At 38.2% G+C, this 19816-nt stretch overlaps 2 protein-coding genes, 1 long non-coding RNA gene and 1 other non-coding gene across 5 annotated transcripts in view; 2 read left to right on the top strand and 2 right to left on the bottom strand.

Moving 5' to 3' along the window:
• The window catches only part of MCMDC2 (minichromosome maintenance domain containing 2), a 51581-nt gene extending 41848 nt beyond the window's left edge, over positions 1-9733 (top strand). The window contains exon 16 of the mRNA XM_089899058.1: positions 5670-9733. Coding sequence (XP_089755184.1) covers positions 5670-5836 — 167 coding nt within the window. The 3' untranslated portion in view covers positions 5837-9733. The remainder of the gene's footprint in view (positions 1-5669) is intronic.
• LOC111185645 (uncharacterized) lies at positions 8806-11812 on the bottom strand. Of its 2 annotated transcripts, none has more exons than XR_002647637.3 (5): positions 11698-11812; positions 11114-11343; positions 9470-9590; positions 9164-9232; positions 8806-8987 (listed from the first exon to the last, which is right to left on the bottom strand). It is a non-coding gene; the product is annotated as an uncharacterized LOC111185645 (long non-coding RNA). The 2 variants fall into 2 exon arrangements; XR_002647638.2 differs by having other exon boundaries at positions 11114-11381; positions 11698-11810.
• Positions 9303-9385, bottom strand: LOC115803738 (small nucleolar RNA SNORD87). Its single transcript, XR_004024515.1, has one exon. It is a non-coding gene; the product is annotated as a small nucleolar RNA SNORD87 (small nucleolar RNA).
• The window catches only part of LOC149747054 (uncharacterized), a 20942-nt gene continuing 12500 nt past the window's right edge, over positions 11375-19816 (top strand). Inside the window, exon 1 of the mRNA XM_089899070.1 lies at positions 11375-12291. Coding sequence (XP_089755196.1) covers positions 11701-12231 — 531 coding nt within the window. The 5' untranslated portion in view covers positions 11375-11700 and the 3' untranslated portion in view covers positions 12232-12291. The remainder of the gene's footprint in view (positions 12292-19816) is intronic.

The following is a 19816-nucleotide window of genomic DNA, read 5'->3' as shown; positions in this document are numbered from 1 at the left end:
CTGGTAAATTAAGATGTTACATATATTTTAAACAATATTTTAAAGAATAATAAATTTCTACCACGTAAGTCCTGTTTGAATTTAGTAATTATTTACAGGTAGTATCATTATCTGGTATCAAGTTCCTAATTGTGCATGATTGTTTCTATGCTTGAACTTTTGCATTGCTTAGAGAATTCTGAAAAAAAAGTATGACACATGAAATGATTTAAAATTTATCTTCCTTTTAAAATAGCATGCAACATTTAATTGTCAAGCAATCCCCCAGAATGGAGTTAGACCCATAGCCAAAGAAAATGTGATCATCTTGCATCACCACCTTCTCTCAATTGCTAGTTATAATACTGTGACTATAGCATTTAATTATTTGAAATCAAAGGAGCTTATCATGGTTTTGCTAATAAAAACATAAAGGGGCTCTTAAAGGTAAGAGTAAAGAGAATTATCCTCACAAAGTTCTTTTTGAATTATATGAGACATTAATTTCGATGAGATTTACCATCCTTCAAACCAAACTTTGGTTCTGCTAACCTAAAACAATAAAACAGCCAGTTATTTTATCAGCAAAACAGTTTTATTCAGGAACAGGAAAGAATTGCAATTCAGGACATTGCAACTATGGTAAATCACATGCAAGTCTGGTAAAGCAAAGAAGAAACTCTTCTGTAGAGGAGAAGTGGAGTTGGGAGGGTTGTTATAACAGAAAGTCCATTGGAGGAAACTGGGAGTTCCAAGTATAGTGGCTTTTCATTGGCTGCGTTGTGACAGTCTCTCTTTAGTGGCGCTATTGCCGGGCAAGGAGAAAATCTTTCTTCCTCCTGCTGGTGGTAGTAAAGTAGTGTGCAAAAACCAATAGTTATGCAAAAACCAATAGTTACCTCCTGCTGGAGATGCAGGGTATGTCTCTTCCCGTTGAGATCTGTATTGATGTTGAGAGGTACATGCATGAGAGCTCCCCCTTCTGGCCTCCCGACTCTATTTTAGTGAGATTTTTACTTTATTTCAGTTCCAACCCTGGGAGTGAAAGGATGTATTAACACTGACTTTCCTGTATGTATATGTTTAGTGTTTAAATTTGCTTCAGATTCAATTTATATTGTAATAACTTTTCACAGAGATCCGTTAGAACATTAGAACTTTGTTCTATAATTATCTAAATCAAGAATTCTTAATCTAGGATCCATGGATACTGAGAGAGTCCTAGGGGCTTGTGAATCCCTAAATTATATGTAAATTTGTATATGCATGTGCTTTCTACCTTTTTGCTTAGGGAGAGGAATCATAAGGTTTTTTTATTTAATTTTATTTTTTTATACAGCAGGTTCTTATTAGTTACCCATTCTATACTAGTGTGTACATGTCAATCCCAATCTCCCAGTTCATCCCACCACCACCACCCCTGCCACTTTCCCCCAATCATAAGTTTTTTGAAGTATGTTTTAGAGTTTCATAACCCCCAGAAAAGGTTAATTATCATCCTGAATTAGTTTTACCTACCAAAAGAGAAAATCGCTTGTTCTCAACCAATATTAAATAAGAAGGATATGTATTTTTGTTTTTAACTTGCTTTATCTTTACCTTCTTATTCTATATTTTAAAATATACTTGATAAAATATAGGACATTATTTTACATACCATGAAGAAAAAATGCTGCCAATTTTACTGTGACATGCTATCACCATCAAAATTGTTAAGATACAACTAGATTTCAGTAAGAAGACAAAAATGTGTCTCTTTGAACTTAGAAACTGTGGTATTATAATATTAAGGACTCCTGTGACTGAATATGGCTATTTTCACTTGATAACTATTTTCTTGAAGCATATAAGAAAGCTTTTGTTGAGAGAAATAAAACTATATGAAGTTTTTATTCCTTTAGTTACTTTTTGTTTTCATAATAAGTTGCAGTTAGGTATATTCTTTTTCAAGTCTTAGCAAAACAATGTTAAGAGCTCCTTAAATTTTACTTTAAACATAGCAGGAAAATAATCCCTACTCAGGGACATTTTTCTTGGATGCAAAAACCAATAGTTACATTTATGAACTAGATTTAGGAGTTGGGCAGTGGGGAGAGGGAAGAATTAAGGAAACTCTCAGGTTTCTGCCTTGAGCAACTGAGTGGATCATGGTGCCATTTACCAAGACTAGGAAGAAAGAGAAAAAGGTTTGGGCTGGGGCAGGGATCAAATTATAGATATAAGTTTGAGACATCCTACAGAGATATCAATAGACAGATATAATAATCTGGAGTTTAGAAGAGAGTTCTAACCTAGAAATACAATTTAGGGATCATCAGCACAGAGATGGTACTCAAAGCCATGGAATGATGAAATCACAGAGAGAGAGACTATACGGAGAACCCCAGGACTGCCTTTGAAGAATTCCAATATTTAGAAATGGAGTTGAGGAGGAGGAACTAACAAATGAGACCAAGAAGCAGTTGTATTATAGAAGCCAAGAAAGAGAGTGTTTCAAGAAAGGAGTGTAGTGGTCAACTGTATCATGTGTTGCGAGTTTGAATAAGATTAGATTTGGCCATCTAGAGGTTGTAGGTGGTCGTGATTAGAACTATTTCAATGGAGTGGGGATTCAGGTGGGGTAGGAAGTGAAGATATGGAGACAGCACATATAGACAACTTTGAGAAGTCTGACTATGAAGATGAGGAAAGAAATAGGGTATTAGCTGGAGAAGGATGTGTGTTCCAGGAAAGGATTTTTTTTTTTTTAAGATAGAAGATAATAGCTCATATGATGTGCAGTAGAAAGTAAACTAATGAAACTACAGAAAGAGGGGAAGATCAAAGGTGTAAAGTCCTTAAAAAGGTGAGAGGGGATGGGATCCAGAGCACATATGAAGGTAAAGGCCTCTTATAGAAGAGTCACTTCATTTTATAGGAGGGAAAACAATGGATACAGAATCAGGTAGGTCTGTAGATTTGGTCTTTTACTCTCCACAAGGTCAACAAGGTCATCAGCTAAAAATGAAAGGTTTGAGGAGAAAAGAATGGAATGTAATAGTCATTGCGGGGTGGGGGGCGGGGGGAAAGAAGAGCAAATGTGTTAGAGAAACTCAACAGGGTTGTCAGGCAGTGCAACTGACCATCTCAGGTTTCTGTGATTCATTTAAAGTGAAACCAAGCAATGCCAATTATGTGTTTTTCTGCCTAGCAGCCTGAATGCAGGCACAAGGTAAATGGCTGGGTTCATGCAGAGCTGAGGTTTTGATAGATGAGTGTGGCAGAGTGTTGCGGGGGGGCAAGGGAGTGTGGGGACTGGCAAGGGAGGGACTCAAATTGGCTAAAAGAGGGAAGTGAATTGAAGGAAGCAGATTGGAGGTCTCTGAGATAGAAGACCTGGAAGCATAGGAGGTAGCATAGAGAAGAGGGACATTTGAACTCATGGTTTTGAAGTAAGTTTCTGGAGATATTAGTTTCCTCTGATTCTGGGAATGTGTGGTGGAGGTAGAGGGAAAAGGTCAGGACACTTGGAGATTGGCAGTTAAATGGGTCATTCACATGGAAATCGCTGAATGGCAGGTATTAGGGAACAGAGGAAGATTGTGAGCCAAGTACTGAGAGCTGATTGTTGACTTCACTGTGGAAGGGGTAAGGATGATAAAGCCCAGGTGGCACTGGGCATCAAAGGAAGAAAGATTTTTAACAAGAGGAAAGAATGGTCTGGAAGCCGCAAAGGTGCAGCAATTTAGGCACTGACTCTTTCTTGTGACGCTAAGGTATGTGGGGTGTTTGAGAGCCACAAGGAAAGCAGTGTTCTCAAGGGACAGCAAGGTTTCAGGTAAGGTAAAGCAGTACAGGGAGCAGTCACAGAAGTCTGAGGCTACTTGTGTTTACTAATGACAGACAGCTCTAGGAAGGTAGGCACTGTCTGCTTGGCCAGCAGTTGTACTCCCAGCCAGTTACATTTAGATACTCATTTAGTGAATCAATGAAATAGAATTTAAGAGCTTAACTTCTGCAATATTAGTCAAAGGTTTTGTTTTGTTTTGTTTTTTCAATTGTGGTAAAATATACATAACATAAAATTTACCTTCTTAACCATTTTTAAGTATACAGTTTATTGGTGTAAGGGACATTCATACCAACTCCATAACCTTTTCATTTTCCCAAACTGAAACTCCATACCCATTAAACAATAAATCTCTATTCTCCCCTTCCCCCAGCTCCTGGCAAGCACTATTCTACTTTCTGTCTGTCTGGACTTGACTTCTCTAGGTACCTCATCTAAGTGGAATCATATGTTTGTCCTATTTTGTCTGGCTGATTTCACATAGTATAATGTCCTTAAGGTTCATCCACGTTGTAGCACGCATTAGAATTTCGTTTCTAAGATTGAAGAATATTCCGTTGTCTATATATATATATATACCACATTTTGTTAATCTCTTCACCCATCAATGGACACTTAGGTTGCTTCCGCCTTTGGCTATTGTGAATAATGCTGCTAATGAACATGAGTGTGCAAATATCTCTTTGAGACCTTGCTTTCAATTCTTTTGGGTATATACCAAGAAGTCAAATTGCAGGATCTGTAATTCTGTTTAATTTTCTGATGAACTGCCATACTGTTTTCCTTAGGGGTTGCACCATTTTACATTTCCACTAACAGTGCACAAGGGTTCCAATTTCTCCACATCCTTGCCAAGACTTGTTACTTTCTTCTGTTTTATTTTGGTTTTGATAGTAGCCATTCTTACTGGTGTGAAGTGGTATCTCATTGTGGTTTTCATTTGCATTTTTCTAATGATTACTGATGTTGAATATCTTTTCATGTACTTATTGGCCATTTGTATATCTTCTTTGCTGAAATGTCTATTCAAGTCTTTTGCCCATTTTTTAATCAGGCTGTTTTCTTGTTCAGTTGTAGACCCCCTATCTGATACATGGCTTGCAAATGTTTTCTCCCATTCTGTGAGTTGCCTTTTCACTTTGTTGATTGTAACTTTTGATGCACAAAAGTTTTTAATTTTGATGTGGCCTATTTTATCTATTCTCTTTCATTGCCTATGCTTTTGGTGTTATATCATAGAAAACATTGCCAAATTCAATGTCATAAAGCATTTCCCCAGTGTGTTTTTCTAAGAGTTTTATAGTCTTAGTTCTTACATGTAGGTCTTTGATTCACTGAGCTAATTTTTATGATGTAAGGTAAGGAACCAACTTCATTCTTTTGCACATGGATATCACTTTCACAGCACCATTTGTTGGAAAGACCATCTTTTCCCCATTGAATGGTCTTGACACCCTTGTCAAAAATCATTTAAATATATATGCAAGGTTATTTCTCTTCTATTCCATAGATTTATCTTTTTATTGTTTCTCTACCTTCCAATACCTTCTCTCCTTACTTCTTCCACCTCCTCACATCACTATTCAGCTTCAGAACACTAATGGCTATTTCAATGGATGACAAATTTCTAGTTTCCAAACTTTAAAATTTAAATATCAATGTTTCTTCCATTGGCCCTGGTACCAGTTTGTGCATTTACTGAAACTGTTTCCTGGGTCTCAAAATTTTTTTTTAAATAATAGCTATTGAAATACTCTGTAGATCAGTACTTAATTGTAAAACTTTCACTATTTTGTTGAAAATATGATTTCATATTTAGCATTTTGTTTTTCTCATTTATACTTTTTCCTTCTTCACTTAGGGGCCGCTGTACTTTGTGTTGCTCCAAATGCAGTATTTCCATTTGAACTGTATAATGAAGAATATTTAGAGCAAAGGGATATCTATCTGACTCAGTGCCAACAACAGCTCCAACAGTTTATTGCCACATATGGACCTGGGACAGCTATCTTTGCTAGCGATGAATAGGCAATCTGAGGAAATTTTTCCTTCATTCCTTTTTAAGCAGTGGAAAAAAGTGTGAGTGATTTTGAAGTAATGCTTCAGGTAATCTTGTGTGTAGGGGTACATTAGAATGCCACCTTAAAAAATATAAAATATGATTTCTTCAAATTAATTGCTAATGGAATAAACACTAATACAAATCTCAAAGCCAACAGCAGAAATTTATAATTTAGGATAATCTTATTAAAAAAACTTCTGGTTAGCCCAGTGTACCAGTGGTCCACAGATTAAAATATAAAGAATGTTGCAAACTAAGCAATGGAAAAAAAAAAATAGTAACTTTTGTGTAGTTCCCTCTATTTGTCACAAGATGGCAATAACACTTTAAATATTTATTTACAAAGTAAAACCATTTTTTTCTTCATTTGTGAACCTGAAAAGTTGATGAGTAAATAACAGCATTTATATAACCAGAAGCCTTCAATGTAAGGACTTTTCATGCTAGATACTGACATGTCTATTATGTTGTTTTAGAAGTCCTAATTATGGGATCAGGAAAAGCCCTGGAAATTTTCCATTTTTAAACCAGGTTAAATGAAAAGAAGTAAGTTCCATTGAATCAAGGAGCAGTAATTGGCTCCTTAAACCTAACTAGTTACAAGAAAGGTACCAAAAGCCAAAGAAACCAATTTGCAAACCGTCTTCATTTTTGGAGGGAAGATATCTGCTCTGAAAAGGGAGGAACACCGTGCAAAAATATACTTATCTTGTAAAATCCCCAAATCCTTATTTTTATTTTCCAAAGTTTTAATTAAAAAGACAGTTCTACTCACTAAAAGGAAAATGTCATCACAAAATTGCCACCTTATTAACCAAGACACTGTCATGCATCAATTCTTTAGAAATAGGTACTTCATGGAGTTTAACTGTGAAGGCAGACAGCTCTCTCACTCTCTAGAGGACTTTTTAACAAGTCACTTACTACTTTCTTTCCTTGCAGTTCATTCAACAGTATTTACTGAATATCCACTAGTGCCAGAGACTATACAGTGTTGTTTTCAGAAGGCAAACCTAGTCTAAAAAAAAAATCATATATTACAAATTAAAGACCTTATTTTGTGGCTTCTTATATATTTCAGTTTTTTGTTCTCTATGGGGTGAAGTCAAAACATGTTTTATAAAACTAGGATACATAAAATAGCCCCCCATTTTACACTTAATTGTGCAGTGTTCAGATTCTGTTGATGAAATGACTAGTATCAAACACTGGGGAGGAAAATGGTTTTCAAATGTTAGGCAAACACTGTAAGCACCCAGGAGGCCGCAGTAATGCTGGTGGCATGCATCACCACAGGAACAATTTCGACAAATATCACCCAGGATACTTTGGGAAAGTTGGTATGAGGCATTACCACTTAAAGAGGAACCAGAGCTTCTGCCCAACTGTCAACCTTGATAAATTGTGGACCTTGGTCAGTGAGCAGACAGGGGTAAATGCTGCCAAGAACAAGATTGGAGCTGCTCCTATCATTGATGTGGTGCAATCAGTTACTACAAAGTTCTGGGGAAGGGAAAGCTCCCGAAGCAGCCTGTCATCATGAAGGCCAAATTCTTCAGCAGAAGAGCTAAGATTAAGGGTGTTGGTGGGGCTTGTTTCCTGGTAGCTTGAAGCAACATGGTGGGAGATTCATTATATAAGTGCTTTTCAAAAAAAAATGTTGCCTTTGATGGGAAGTGATATTGCTGTACAATTTATACTGTTTGACTTACCATATTGAAATTATAACCTTGATAAAAGCAAGGAATTTATGTACTGTGGGACTCAACAGGGGAAAAGCAAGATTTAGCTAAATTTAAATCTTCACCTGGGTAGGATTTCAGTTGTTTTTGAATTCTTGTAAATTTGCATGCCCTGGACAGATTGGACTGTCCAGTCATTATTTGCCTTAATCTAGATTATTACTAATACTAGGATTAGGACAAATCCTAATTTGTCCTAAATTAATTCCCAAATCCTTTCTTCTTCACAAATGTAAAAGCAAACAAAGAATAAAATCAAAATTAAAAAATCTGTAGGTCATAGGTGAAACCTTTACTTATAATGGGTAATTTAAGTTGAGAAAATTTCAACTAGTTAACCCTTGAACACAGCTTTGAACTGCATGGGTCCACATAAAGGGTGGATTTTCTTTTTTTCAATACATACATACTACACTATACAATCTGCAGCTGACTGAATCAGAGGATGTGGAACCTTGGATACAGTGGGTGGACTATAAAGCTATACTTGGATTTTTGACTTTAGGGAGTGTTGGCGCCCCTAAGGGTCAAGGGTCAACTATGCTTGTTTTTCAGGAACAACAGCAGGTTCTAAAGGGGAGGCCCTCATAGTTATTTAGTACGCAGTGATTAGCACCTCTCCAGAAACACAGTAAAGCAAGAAAGGGTATGAGAACTGGATGTACAAAAAAGTCTCCCCAGCTGCCCACCACCTGACACTTCAAAGAGAATCACTATCCACAGAGGAGCTAGTTACTGACAAGAATATACTATCCCTAAAGTATGTTAAAAACAAGTCTGACTACTAACTATGAAAATGAAGCTGTTTAGGGGCTTCTCTGGTGGCACAGTGGTTAAGAATCCGCCTGCCAATGCAGGGGACACGGGTTTGAGCCCTGGTCCGGGAAGATCCCACATGCTGCAGAGCAACTAAGCCTGTGCGCCACAACTAAGCCTGTGCTCTAGAGCCCGCGAGCCACAACTACTGAGCCCGCACGCCTAGAGCCTGTGTTCCGCAACGAGAGAAGCCACCACAATGAGAAGGCTGCGCACCGCAACAAAAGTAGCCCCTGCTCGCCGCTACAAGAGAAAGCCCACGCACAGCAAAAAAGACCCAACGCAGCCAAAAATAAATAAATAAATTTGTAAAATAAAATAAACTTATAAAAAAATCTTAAAAAAAAGAGAAAATGAAGCTGTTTAAAGACCTGATCTATTTTAAAGAAAAGAGACTTTATTGCCCAGCAATTAAAATCATTTGAACTTATATTTTTCTACATAATTTATTGTGAGATGATCAATGTTAAATAAAATATTAATTTTTGTCATTTGCTTTAATTCATGTCTTCTTGACCAATTCTTCATTTTCCCTTCCAAAATGTTGTATGCCACACCTCTGGAAAAAAATCAGAAACCAACAGTGAAAATCGATCCATAATCAAAACTCGAAGAAAATCAAAACCTGACACACAAAGGCACCTTTAACAGGAAATGGCCTCAGCCCTTTGGAATTTATCAGGTACTTTCAAATTATCTCTAGATGTGGTTGCTTGATAAATCTTAATTACTTACTTGAGGCAACGAAGAATTTTTAAACACCACTGCTAAGGACTTGAACATTCATCTGCAGGTACTTATATGCTGAAAAGAACATTTCATCCATTTTAATAAAAAACTGCATTATATTTGAGTAATTCACATAATATATATTATTGGCATCTCAGTCTTAAATTATGTCTTCAAAGATACCCTCAGCTGGGTAAACGGCAAAAAGTAAGTCATCATTGTGCCAGTTACTAAACATTTTTGGTACTGTGCTTCAGGAACAATACCACAAACACATAAAAAAGCACACAATTTACATTAAACTTTTGGTACCTTGTTACATGCACAGCTGTCCTCCTGGTGGTTTTTTCACAGCCATCCTCTATGACAAGTTTTTGGAAAGCATTTATCACAACGACCTTCTTTCATCTTCAACTCATAGGCTCTGTTGTACCTAGAAATTAAATATATTTCATCGTGAATTCTCATTTGTATTTGTATCTGTTTGTCTGGCATCTTATATGTAGTACGGTCCAGTAGGATTTTTTTTCCCGTTCTTATAAGGAGCCATTAAAAAAAAAAAAACAAAAAAAAAAACCTTGCAATCTTCCTGACTCCCAATCAAATTTATAATAAAAACTACTAACATTAAGACTATATAGTGGAGTCATTTTCTATCTGTTGTTTAACACACCTCTGAAGGAACAAAAGAATGTGCTTGCTGCTTAATTATACTTTTTTTGGTAGTCAAAGTGATGAGCCCCCAATTTTAAATATCTATAATGACTTGAGGATGTGTTAGTCCTTTTGACCGGTTAGGCCCTAATACTTCCATAAATGATCTTTCCAAGCTGGAAATGGATTCATTAGCATGGGCAAAAATGATGGATATATTTATGATGCTCTTTTACTGTGGCAGTACAGATTTTAAGACATGATGGTCCTAATGAGTACCCAACCATTGCTTTTCTGCCTCAGAGCTTGACAAGAATGAGGTGAGCCAGGTTAAAGGTTAGATATATAAAAACAAGTGTGCAGACCTCTAACTAAGAGCATTATTATGGCATATCTAATATAGTTTCAGAGCAGAGATACATTATGTTGACATCATTACTGGACACAGTCCTGTAGAATTAAGTCCCAAGTTGCCTGAAAGCATATCTATGTACTGCAAAGGGCATGGCCAGGGCCACAGATCATGTCCTACAGAACCCCAGGAGGATAAATCATTGAACTGGACAGCTATTGGAAATGATTTATGAAGACATATCAAATGTTGGGCCTTGCAAGACAATTTATCATTTTCAAGTCTTGAAATGCTGAAATCTCTCACATAATATTAGGAACACATACTATTGGTTATGAATAATTCCAACTTGGAAAACTTCACTTTAATATATGATTCATGGCACTTCTGACAACTATTGATACATGAAAGTCCTATTTGTTTAAGGCCTAAAACAAACAAAGAATGTTTAGGGATATGTATGTATAATAAAACTGCTATCCACCCTACTCCCCTCAAAAAACCGAGTCTGGGCACAAAATCCCAGATGATGGGCACTTCAGGATGGAAGGCATGGGATAGGAAGGAAGGAAGGAAGGAAGGAAGGACTGGGATAGGGAAGCAAACAGATGTTATGGTATTGATAATATCCCAGTTCTTAAATGGATCAGTGGGCTTTTGTATATTTATTATGTTTAAGGACTTACATAATCAAAACTTTAATCAAACATTTATTTTGTAAAATTTAAAAAAATACCAACACTTAGCAATGAAAAAGTAGTATTCAAGCTGCTTAGGCCTCAAAAACGATGACTGTGATACCAAATATAAACTACCAGCCATCACATTTGCCTTGACAGTTAACCGTTGAATTGTTTTACATGAAACAATCTGTATTTCAAATTGGGGGGAGGAAAAAAACAAACAAACGTATGACGATACCAAGTCCCATGGACCAGGTTCATTTATACCTTTGCTTTTGAAGAGGCAAAAGTTCTTCCAGTCTCCCAGCTCTTGACCGGTTTCTTCTGTATTGTATCGGGAAATACACATCTCTGTGACCCGAAGCATCTAAGGGTATAGCCGGCATTTACAGCCTCAGGGCCTCCTATACTGTACGGATTCTTCTCCAACTTCAATGCCACGTCTCCAGAGCATATTCACAAAGGAAGATCCGGGAACAAATGCCGACAATGCTACACTGCGTCGAGAACTCATTGTTAGTAGGTAAACTGTGCTCTGTTAACAAATTTAAAAACCAATCACAAAGTCATGTCAAGGTTGTCTTGAGGCCTAAGATCCCTTCCCCCGCTATAGAACGTTTCCTTAGTAAGGATAAATGAGCGCCCATTTAAGGGACCCTGAAACCATCTAGGCCGCACACAAAGCTTTACTGGGGATACAAAAGGGCTCCGGCCAAGCCACCCGCCGCGCCTTCCAGCCGCCTCAGAACCAAGTGAATCGCAGAAGGCCCTTACTTAGTTTGAGCTGAGAACAGTCTTAATCGGCGCTTACTAAGGAGAAGGGTCAGCTAAGACAGGTAACGGCTACTCACAAAATGCGACTGAGCAGAAGGCGCGGAGGAAAGCTCGAGGCTGCGTCAACTGGGGAGGCGGAGAGGAAGGGGCCTCCTGACATGACCTTGCGGCTGAGGCTGCGCCGACCGCTCCGCTGTGCCCGGCTGTGGACGGAGGGCACGGGGATGGAGGCCTCGGGAGCGGGACCCACAGAGCGGAGAGGCCCGAGGCGGACCCACGCGCTCTGGCTCGGAGCCAGGTTCCAGGCAGGAAAAAAAGACGAGGATCTAACACCGCAGGGACTGGTACTTGTCAGACTGGTACTCCCCCCCACCCCCTCAAAGAGCCCGGCGACAGGCCCGCAGGCGCTGCCGCCCCGCCCGCTAGGCAGACGGTTCCCGAAGCGCCTTCCTTCTCCCGCGGCCCGGCAGAAAAGAAAGCACCGCGGCCGGGAGGGGCGCTCGGCGCTCCGGCTCTGGCCCCGCCCCTTCCGGCTCTGGCCCCGCCCCTGCAGCCGGCGCCCTTCGGCAGCGCCGCAAGTTTACGTGGCCCGCAGAGGAGGCGCTTTGTGAATTTCCATAGAGGCTTTCGGGGCTCCTGAGGACCTCGCTGTGAGCTCTCCCCTTGAGTATGTAAGTGATTAGTCTACCAGTTTGTAATGGATCCAAGCAAGCAGAAAATGCTCTAAAAAGAAAGGGTCTCCCATTCTTAGTTATATTTGCTTGGTCTTCTACTTTCTCGGGTAGTTCAGTACTTTAAAAAGTGGTGGTATTGGACATCCCAATTTAGAGTAAGGGCATCTGGAATCGACCCCTTAACACACACAGAAGAACTAGTTACCAGAAAAAAAAGGAGCTGTTACATTTCCTCTATATTATAACAATAGATATTGTTACTAATTTGATTGATAGTAATAGTAGAGCGTTAACAAAAAGCATTCATAAAGCAGTCACTTGCCTTGTTTTTATGAACATGTTATAATTTGCTGTTGATTTTGTGTTTTATTACGCTTGTTTCTCGCAATCACTGTATCTTGAGTCCTGGCTGCATAGCATTAGGCTTAGTGCTAGAGGAGAGACAGGCTGATGATCTTGTTTCCAGAAAGAATACATATGAAAACATATAATTAAACAGTTGAATCCGTAAAAGACACATCATCCCTCCTGTATAAACTGGAAGTTGTTGACATATTTTAAGTCATTTAAAAATCAAAATGGAGTAACTATGGTTTCAGGCATTCAAAATTGAGCTGGGTGGACAGTGTTGGGTGTGGTTTCAGACATGTTCCTGCATCACTGAGAACTTCAGTTTTCTGCACTGTGTCAAACTCAGGACACCACCAGCTGTTTTCAAAACAGTATGTGCTAGCAGCTGCTAGCTGCAACCTTGTAGTCTCAAAGGTTACCCACTACCTATGGCAGCTATGTAGTCATTTCAACGCCCAAACAATCCATGTTTATAGCAAGCACCCTTACTTCTTGCCAGCTCCAATCCTAATTCTTGACAAACAATTTATGTAATCTTATGGTTTTCTGCCTTTATGAGCTTCCCCCATTTTGTAGTATGGCAGAACACAGTTCAAGTGCTCCCTGGAGCTGTATCTCCTGGGCTGCAGTCCTAACACACCCCAAATAAACACCTCTTTATTTCAACCAGGTCTCTGTTCTTGGAATTCTTGGTTAACAAAATCCAAGAAATTGATACAAAATCCAGGGCAGAATATATTTGCCTCAAAGAAACATGGTGTGAAAATCTAAACCTAGCAAAACAAATTGTGATTATACTCACTTTATCAAAGAATTCATCTTTATGTGATAGGCTGGGACCTGGGACCCTTTAACCCGTGCTTGCACCTGAAAGAAACTATAAGGGACTAAAAATAACTGCATACGTGTGCAGTTGGGGCAATTATGAGTAATAAGATACAAATTGGCCACAAACCAACTGCCACTTCTGAGGTGCTGGGAGCAAAAAGCATGATCCCTGCACAGGGCACCACCAAGGGGGTGGGCAGACCACCTGAGCCATGCCTCCTGACCAACCCACAGACCCGCCCTGGTTGTTATCCCGTTTAAGCTCCCAAGCAGCTCCTCTCTGGGAGCGAACAAGGACACCTGTACTTCTTTCGCTCCCTCATGCTGCAGCACAAGCCCCAATAAAGCCTTGCCTGAAATTGTCATTTGGACCCTTATCAGTATCTATTGATTAAAGAGTCCAAGAGCCCGGGTTGCTAACATTTATATAAAGTTTTTGTTGAATGCTTTACAGGGGCTTAAAATTCTTTGTTTGAAAAAGACCGCCAATATCATTAGCACTGAACTTTCCTCTGAACCCCTTCGTGGGGCTGGAGTGTGACACAGTGTGCAGGGCCTAATTGTGAAGCTTATGATGGGTCATGGTGTAAGTTTTAGCCTTAAAAAATCATTAAAAGCACATGATTAGAGTTTTCATTTTAGAAAAATAATTATGGAAGTTTAGAAAGGAAGAACATATGTGATTAGGTGATCAAGTTGTGAGTGAACCAGACCTCAAAGAAAAGCAGACGGGCCTTACCATCATGCCAGCCAAGCAGGACATGGCCAATGTTTACTTAATACACAAGGGATGGAGTGAAGGTAGGATGTCATATCCAAGAAGACCAAGAATAGGGGGGAAAATTCTTTGTTTGGGGCCCCAAGTGGGCACTGTTTCTTCCGTTAAGTAGTGACTTGGGCCTCAGCCTGCCATCACAGACTCCTGGAAGGACATTACTTCCACTACCTAATTTCAACATGGGCAGCCACCTTCACCAGGCCTTTGCTGGGTGGGCAGGTGTGGCAGCCACTATTACTGATTTGTCAATAATTTCTTGGAAATGACACAAAAGCACAGGCCACAAAAGAAAAACATAAATTGGACTTCACCAAGATTAAAAATTTTTGTGCATCAAAAGACACTATCAAGAGATTGTCAAAGACAATTCACAGAATGGAAAAAAATATTTGCAAAGCATATATCTGATAAGGGATTAATATCCAGAATATATGAAGAACTCCTACAACTCAACAACAACAACAAATTTAACCCAGCTCAAAAATGGACAAAGGACATGAATAGACATTTCTCCAAAGAAGATATACCAATGGCCAATAAGCACATGAAACGGATGCTCCATGTAACTAACCATTAAGAAAATGTAAATCAAAACTAATCTCAAAAAGTGAGATACCACTTCACACCCATTAGGATGACTATTATTTGAAAAACAATAGCAAAATAACAAGTATTAGCAAGGACGTGGAGAAATTGGAACCCATGCACCATTGCTGGTGAGAATGTAAAGTGGTGTAGCCACTGTGGAAAACAGTATGGTGGTTCCTCTAAATGTTAAACATAAAATTACCTTGTGATCCAGCAATTTCACTTCAGGGTATAGACCTAAAAAATAGAAAGCAGAGACTCAAATACTTGTACAACAGTGTTCATAGCAGCGTTATTCACAATTGCCAAAAGGTAGAAACAACCCAAATGCCATCAGTGGATGAATGGATAAACAAAATGTGGTACATACATATAATGGAGTATTATTCAGCCTTAAAAAGGAAGGAAACTCTGATATATGCTATAAGATGGATGAACCTTGAAGACATTATGCTAAGTGAAATAAGCCAGACAAAAAAAGACAAATATTGTATGATTACACATATGAGGTACTTAGAATAGGCAAATTTAAAGAGATTGAAAGTGAAACAGGAGTTACCAGAGGCTGGGGTGAAGAGTGGATGGGAGTTGCTGTTTAATGGGTACAGAATTTCTGTTTGGAATGATGAAAAAGTTCTGGAAATGTATAATGATGATGGTTTGTGACTGAATTGTGAATATACTTAATGCCACTGTATTATACACTTAAAAATTGTTAAAATGATAAATTTATGTTATGTATACTTTACCACAATAAAATTAAATACAAAATATTTTAAAAAGAGATAAAATATCCACACCTGTCACATGGTTTACCACATCTCTTGCTTCCCCTCTATTGTTACACACCAGTCACCTTGGCCTACGCTTAGTTTTTGGAACATGCCGAACAATTTTCACATCTCAAGGCCTTTGCTCCTGCCTAGAATTCTCTTGTCCCAGTTTTTTGAGTGACTAATTATTTTCTTTGATCTCAGCTTCTATGTCAGTTTCTCAGTGAGGCCACACTTGCCCCACCTATCTAAAGTGGGTCTACTATAAAACATCCCCCTTTTTGTTTCCTTCGTAATCTGTAATGATACTCTAAAAAAAAAGATATACTTTTGCTGCCCTCACTGGAATATACATTCTGTGAGAGGAAAGACCTTAATCTGTTTTGCTTACCTTTTTATTCCTAGTACCTAATACTTAATAAATATCCCTTGAATGCAAAAATAAATGAATATGTGCTGATTTGGACATTTTTTCAAGATATATTAAATTTTAAAAGCTAGATGCAGAAGGTATTTAGTAAAATCCCATTTTTGGTTAAATAAAAAGAACATGCATTTATATGACTATACATAAAATATTTTTGAGAGGTAACAGAAGAAACTTCACAGTGCATGCTTCTAGGGAGTGAAACTTGAGGCTTGTGGGGAAAGTGATATTTTAATTTTTTATTGTATACCATTCTCTACTGTTTGGATTTTTACGTGTATGCAATTTTATAATTAAATCAAGTTGAAAAATTATTAAAGTAGTGCATTTTCTTTTCTGACTGCAAAAATATACCATTTCTAAGATTTGCCCCTTCAGCCGTCATTTCCTGATTGGCATCATAACAAGTGTTTGGTATTCTCCAGCAAGGAGCACATCCTTGGGGGTTGCTGGTCTCCAAGTTGCTGAAGTGAGTTAACGCTGCCAGTTGCAAATACACCTAACACCACTTCAAGGGAAAAGTGTCATGGTTTAAATATGATATAGTGGTTTATCAAAAGTAACTTTTTTTTTTTTGGCCACGCCATGCAGCATGCAGGATCTTAGTTCCCTGACCAGGGATTGAACCCGTGGCCCCTGCAGTGGAAGCGCAGAATCTTAACCACTGGACTGCCAGGGAAGTCCCTATCAAAAGTAACTTTTAAAAAAATAGCTATTTTTTGATAGTATAACTTGGATTATCTTAGAAAGTTTACATTTCTTAGATAGACATACGTGTGGATTCAGGGCATATAGGATATTATTTCCTTATAAGCTGTCAGAATCTATAGTCTGCACTTACACATGTAAATCTCATTAGTAAATTAATACATTTGGCCTTCAGTCTTTTTCATATTAGTGAATGACTTGGAGAACCTCCTGGTTCCCCTAGATGTTTGCAGCAAAAAATGAGGTTGGAACTGGAAGGAAGTTGGCTATAATAACCATATGCTTGTGCTTTCCCTTGCTCAATGGTAAGCATGTCAAAATAGAGTTAAGCAAGAGAAATGTAAATGACCTTAGTCATAAATGCATGACTTTCATATATATGATCCTTCTACCTCAGGCAAGATTATTTTTAAACATAATATTGACATTAAGATAATCATAGCATTTATACCTCTCGTCAAGGTTAAAGTTCTAAATCTGTGAAAAATACATTAAGTTGTCAGAATATAGGGCACTGATCTGAATGAAAGTTGATTCTTAAACACTTGAAGTACATGAACTTTACCGAGATAATTTCGGTGAAAATTACCTAAATTACTTATGATTTCTGCCCGGATCTAAAATAATGAGTGGCTTTAATTGTCAATGTGAGACCCTAGGGTTTTCCTTTTCTGTTTAAAAATTTAACTTTTATGTTACAAGTAAGCCTTGCAAACAACTACTTAAATCCTATGACAAATTCTGAATGTAATGGAATGTTATTAAAATTATTCAAGCTGACCAAAGGGACCTGAGGGGAAGTCTGCTAGGGAACTTCAGTGAGTTTTCTTCTTTGATGAAAAGGCACATGTGGGAAGAAACAGCTCTTCTTCCCCTAGATATGATCATCATCGATCAACGGTGAAAGAATTCCTGGCATCGCTGCAGCCCTCTTGTTAAATGAGGGGAGCTTCTGTTGATGGCAAAGTGGGAAGGAAAGGAACCAAGCAACTTAAAGACATCGAATAGTCACCAAGTTAAGCAGCCAGGGAGCCACTCCAGCTTCTTGTTATGTGAAATAATACACTTTTATTACTGTTCAAAAAAAATTATTTAAGAATGATTACATAGAGAGTTGAGAATGTGGAAGTAATTGAAAAATTCAAACTAAGGTTAAAGTATGATGTTATTTTACCTCAGTGATGATCTAATACAAATTATGTCCTGAAATTAACACCCCGTTAAACTTAAATACAGCGTAGATTCTGAATGTTTTTTCTACGATGTCTCCTTGTATTTATGCATGAATTTCTCTATGCCCGGTGGTATTTTGGTAAACAGGATCTCCAGAAAAAAAAACAACAACAAACAAACAAAACCCCAAACCCCCTAAAACAAAACCCTGATTTGTAGCATTTGCAGATATCCACGCTATTAATACATTTTGGCAATTTCAAGCTACTAACAACTGGTTCACAAGATACCTGAATGCTTGAATAATTAACAATTAGCTTTCCCAACACACCGTTGTCCCTAGAAGCTGAATTTCTGGGTTGAAGGATACGTGCATCTTCATACATAATATAGTCAATTGCTTTCCAAGTAGTTGCTCTACTTCCTTGTCAAAACTTGCTCTTTTCAGAATTTAACATTTTTGTCAATATGATAAATATCAAATAGTATTTACTGTTATTTTAATTTGCATTTGCTATAAGGTTGAAAAGATAGCTTTATGAATGTTTTGCTTTTCTCTTAAATTTTTTTTCACGTTTTTAATCATTTGGGTTTTCTCTTCTGTAAATCATAGTCTTCAGAGCTTTGCCCGATTTTTTATTGAAGTATCTGTAATTTAAAAAATTGATTTATGGGATTTCTTTCTATATTCTGGATACTAATCTTTTGTCAATTAACAGTTACATGCATTGCAAATAACTTTTCTCAGTCTTGTTTTATTTTTTAGTTATAGTTATGGTGTTTTATGTTGTTTGGAACTCTGTACTCTTCTCTCTGCTTAGGAATAGCTCCTTGGTACCCAATACCTCTGCATTTCTATGCAAGATTTCTGGCTACCCTTAAATCCAGATCCTTTAATGTACCTTTCAAGGTCCTCCTTGATTTGAAAATTGGGAATAATATAACTTATTCCTAGGATTGTTGTGAGGATTAAATGAGATAATATATGTGAAGTATCCATCTTTCTTCCCCAGGCACTTTCTTTCAAAGCAGCATGTTCTTCTCACCTGGTTTTTCCTATGCCTAGACTGCTCTACTTGTCCCTCTTTGCCTTCTCAGGAAGCCTTCCTTGATTTCTTAAGACTGTGTCAGGTACCCTTATTGCCGTCCCATAGCCATTGCCAGCCTTCTTCCCTGATAATGGAACCCTGATTTTATTTGTGTTGCGTGCCCAGTCCTTGGGCTCAGCCTATTATTTCAATCTGTTTGCCTGCTTCCGCTGCCTCCTGTGGTAGATGCTGAGAACTGGCTCACTCAGTACTTACTCCAGCCTCCTTTTATCTATGTTTCTGTACTTCAGAGGATGAAAATCTAAGTATTATATAGTATTCCAAAACTCTTTTGCAGCTTGGATTATGGATGTGAATTAGGTCCTGCCAATCAAATGCATCTGTGCAAAACCTGAATTCTAACTTGAGTTATGAGAGGAGAAAAGCAGGCTGCAAGGCATCCGTTGTGCTGGCATTTATGCAGCAAAGGCCGCATGTTTCTGGAGTCAGTCACTGCAGGGGCAGCTTCCACTGGGCTGGCAGAGTCCAGGTCACGGCAGAAGATTAACTGCTTTGGCAGCCCAGTTGCGTGGAATGACTTAGGAAATTGTTCCTGTAAATCCAGCCCGAGTTTGTTTCATCCCAATGATTCTGTAAGTCACTAATACCTTATAAGACACCTCTTTCCTTTTAAACTAGCTAGAGCAGATACTGCCACCAAACCCAGACTGATATTCCTTCCTTATAACTGAGGGTGACCTTGTGACCCACTTCTGGCAAAGGAGAAATAAGTAGAAGCCTTGGCCCCTGATATCTTTATGAAGCCATCTTACCAGCCCTGGACTGCCTACTTGTGGATTTTTTTAAC

Source organism: Delphinapterus leucas, chromosome 17 (assembly GCF_059928025.1).
Source record: "Delphinapterus leucas isolate spDelLeu-1000000601 "Yukka" chromosome 17, BTC_Dleu_Yukka2, whole genome shotgun sequence".
Lineage (NCBI taxonomy): Eukaryota > Metazoa > Chordata > Mammalia > Artiodactyla > Monodontidae > Delphinapterus > Delphinapterus leucas.
The sequence above is the reverse complement of the archived record's forward strand: the minus strand, read 5'-3'. Positions and strand labels throughout refer to the sequence as shown.